This window comes from Bombus impatiens, unplaced genomic scaffold, assembly GCF_000188095.3.
Source record: "Bombus impatiens unplaced genomic scaffold, BIMP_2.2 scf_1138, whole genome shotgun sequence".
NCBI lineage: Eukaryota > Metazoa > Arthropoda > Insecta > Hymenoptera > Apidae > Bombus > Bombus impatiens.
Genome location: NT_177557.1, coordinates 16,587 through 19,209, shown reverse-complemented (window position 1 = coordinate 19,209; position 2,623 = coordinate 16,587). Strand labels below are relative to the sequence as shown.

General features: G+C 36.2%; 1 protein-coding gene across 1 annotated transcript; it reads right to left on the bottom strand.

Moving 5' to 3' along the window:
• Positions 1-1,008: 1,008 nt before the first annotated feature.
• LOC105681521 (probable low-specificity L-threonine aldolase 1) lies at positions 1,009-1,724 on the bottom strand. The gene has a single exon (XM_012391724.2). The coding sequence runs from the start codon at positions 1,449-1,451 to the stop codon at positions 1,068-1,070; it is 384 nt and encodes a 127-aa protein (XP_012247147.1). The 5' UTR covers positions 1,452-1,724; the 3' UTR covers positions 1,009-1,067.
• Between the last annotated feature and the right edge of the window lie 899 nt (positions 1,725-2,623).

The following is a 2,623-nucleotide window of genomic DNA, read 5'->3' as shown; positions in this document are numbered from 1 at the left end:
ACTTATCCTCCACAGAACTTACCAGACGACCCGGTATACCGTCTGTTTGTGAAGAGCTGTCGATTTCGAATAGGACAGAATTTTTGATAAGATATATTCGAAGGATATGTTGGAAGGAGACGTCAATTTCTCCCTTGAAAATATGGAGAATAAAAGTCACGAGGAGATTAGAATTTAGCTCGAGAATAAATCAAATCGCAGCTTAGCTTGTAATACAAATAATTGTTCACAGCAGCGGCTGAATGCCTTTTGTACTTTAAACTTGAATAGAAATGAAATAAAATAAAAAAAGGTATTTCAATACTTAACGATCTCATAACGAGATTGCAACGTAAAAATTGTTGGTGGCAGAAGGTAGAATTCCCACATCTCACGAGGATTCTCCGGCCGGCTAGCGATCCAACGGCAACTTCACGATTACTGTTTCTCTTGGGGACGGGCCGACGTTCACCAGACATCCTGCCCGCCTCAATATAATCCGCTGGGCGACACGATGTCTCAGCAATTGGTCCACTAGGTCGCGCACGCCTGGCAGACGGGCCTTTCTGGCAAACATCTTTGCAAACTTTCGTGGCATCAACCGAATCGAACTGAGTAGATGTGATGCTTTTCTATCCTCCAGTCGGTTAAAAAAACGTTGTAACCTATTGCGTGTTGTTGCAAAAGAATGTCTCTGTCTCAAAAACTAGCATTTTCGAAATATGTTAGCACAGCGATGAGCATATCTGGTGTTAGATTTTTGACCTTCAGATGGCACGCCATGGGCTGCGCAAACATCTCCCAACTGAGCGTTTTACATTCTTTAAAAAGAATGATGAAATCTTTGGAAAAGGGAATATAATAAAATATCTGCTTCTAAAGCGTGTAGGCCAAATAATAGGGAATTTTTGTTTTCAGATTTATTCTTTTAGATGTTTTTCTCAGATTAGATTTGGTCGATTTGGGAAATCATTTATCATGAGGAGAGGGGGAGGCTGATTGAAAAAGGTTTGATATAACAAAAAGGAATTATGCGTATCCCAATAAATATATTTTAGATAACAATTAGGCACCCTTGACTATAATAATTAGAATTTAGGATCTAACTTTTTAATAACGGATGTAACCTTTTTAATAGCTAACATCAAATCATCGTCTGTAATTTCGAAAGAAAATACAAACCTGATAAGTGAATCGGTCAATCCCAAACACTTGACGACAACGTGTTCGTTCTCGGCATCATCAAATTCTAGCAAACAATGAATGAACTTCGTTGTGTCAATGGTATCGGATTCGATGTTCAGGAAAACAATATTTGTCTGTACAGTACTCAAATCAATCGAAAATATAGACGACTGGATTTCATTTATCGCAGATGCAAAAGCGTAAGCCCTTCTATGATCGTGAACTAATTTGGGGATATTTTCAAGAGCTACAAGCCCAGCTGCAGCAAGAATACCAACTTGTCTCATATCCCCACCAAGTACTTTTCTGATTCTCCTTGCACTAGTGATAAAATCTTTAGTTCCACACAGAACAGAACCTACAGGAGCACCTGAATTAAAATAAATATGTTTCAAATTAAAAATAGCTTTACGATTTTGTTTATAATTCAAATTTTGCTTATCTTAATGCAATAATATATAATATAATTTCATTATAATATGATATAATATAATATAATATAACCTCAATTTTCGTTTGTGATATGTGATGTATTTCATGCAAACGCGTTTTATACTACACTACATATAGTGATTTGATTTATTTAATACTTTGAATGCCAGGCCAGTTTTACAAGAGTTTGGCCCTGGCGCCACGATGAATATTTTATTATCCGATACATATAATGCTGAAATATTACAAGTATACAAGAGGTATGTTATGATGTATAATCATCATTAATGAATTTATCTCACTGAGGCCACAGGTGACCCCCATGGCGCTGTAGTGCAATTTCGCTCTCGATTCACTTATTTATTGCGATTATCAATTATCTCATATTATTTCTTCGCGTTGCCAAAGAACTGTTCTATGTTGTTACGTCCCGAAACATACCATATACCATAATGCATCCCTTATCATACTTATCATACTTATTCGGACCCGTAATAATCCAAAAGAGCCGCAACAAGATTTGGCATTTTTTACTTGAGGGTCAAGGCTTAATTACCATCTTTCAAGTCGAAATTATTATATATTAAAATGAGAATATTGTTCACTAAGGTAAAGGCGGGATTTTTCATGTTCAACAGCCACTGGAGGAGGACGCCCATAACAAATCTATATTTCATGTATAAATAAAACTATCTTTATATGTTTTATACTACATTAATTTTGTCACACTATTGCAGTAACGATGGTAATCGTTAATATCGATTATTAATTAGAATTATTATAATAATTGATTTGTTTAGATTATGTATTTCTACTAATCTTGGTGCGTCGGTCGCCAATGACAGCTACGGCGCCACGACCAAGTTGAGTGCCACTCACCGGTGACCCCCATGGCATTCAACGTGTTAATGAATGGATTTATTTACGGTAATACTGTGATAATGATAATATAGTAATGTACAACTAAATCAACTAAATTTGTACAACTTCTGAGTGACAACAGTAGGAGGTCCATTATGGCTTCCGG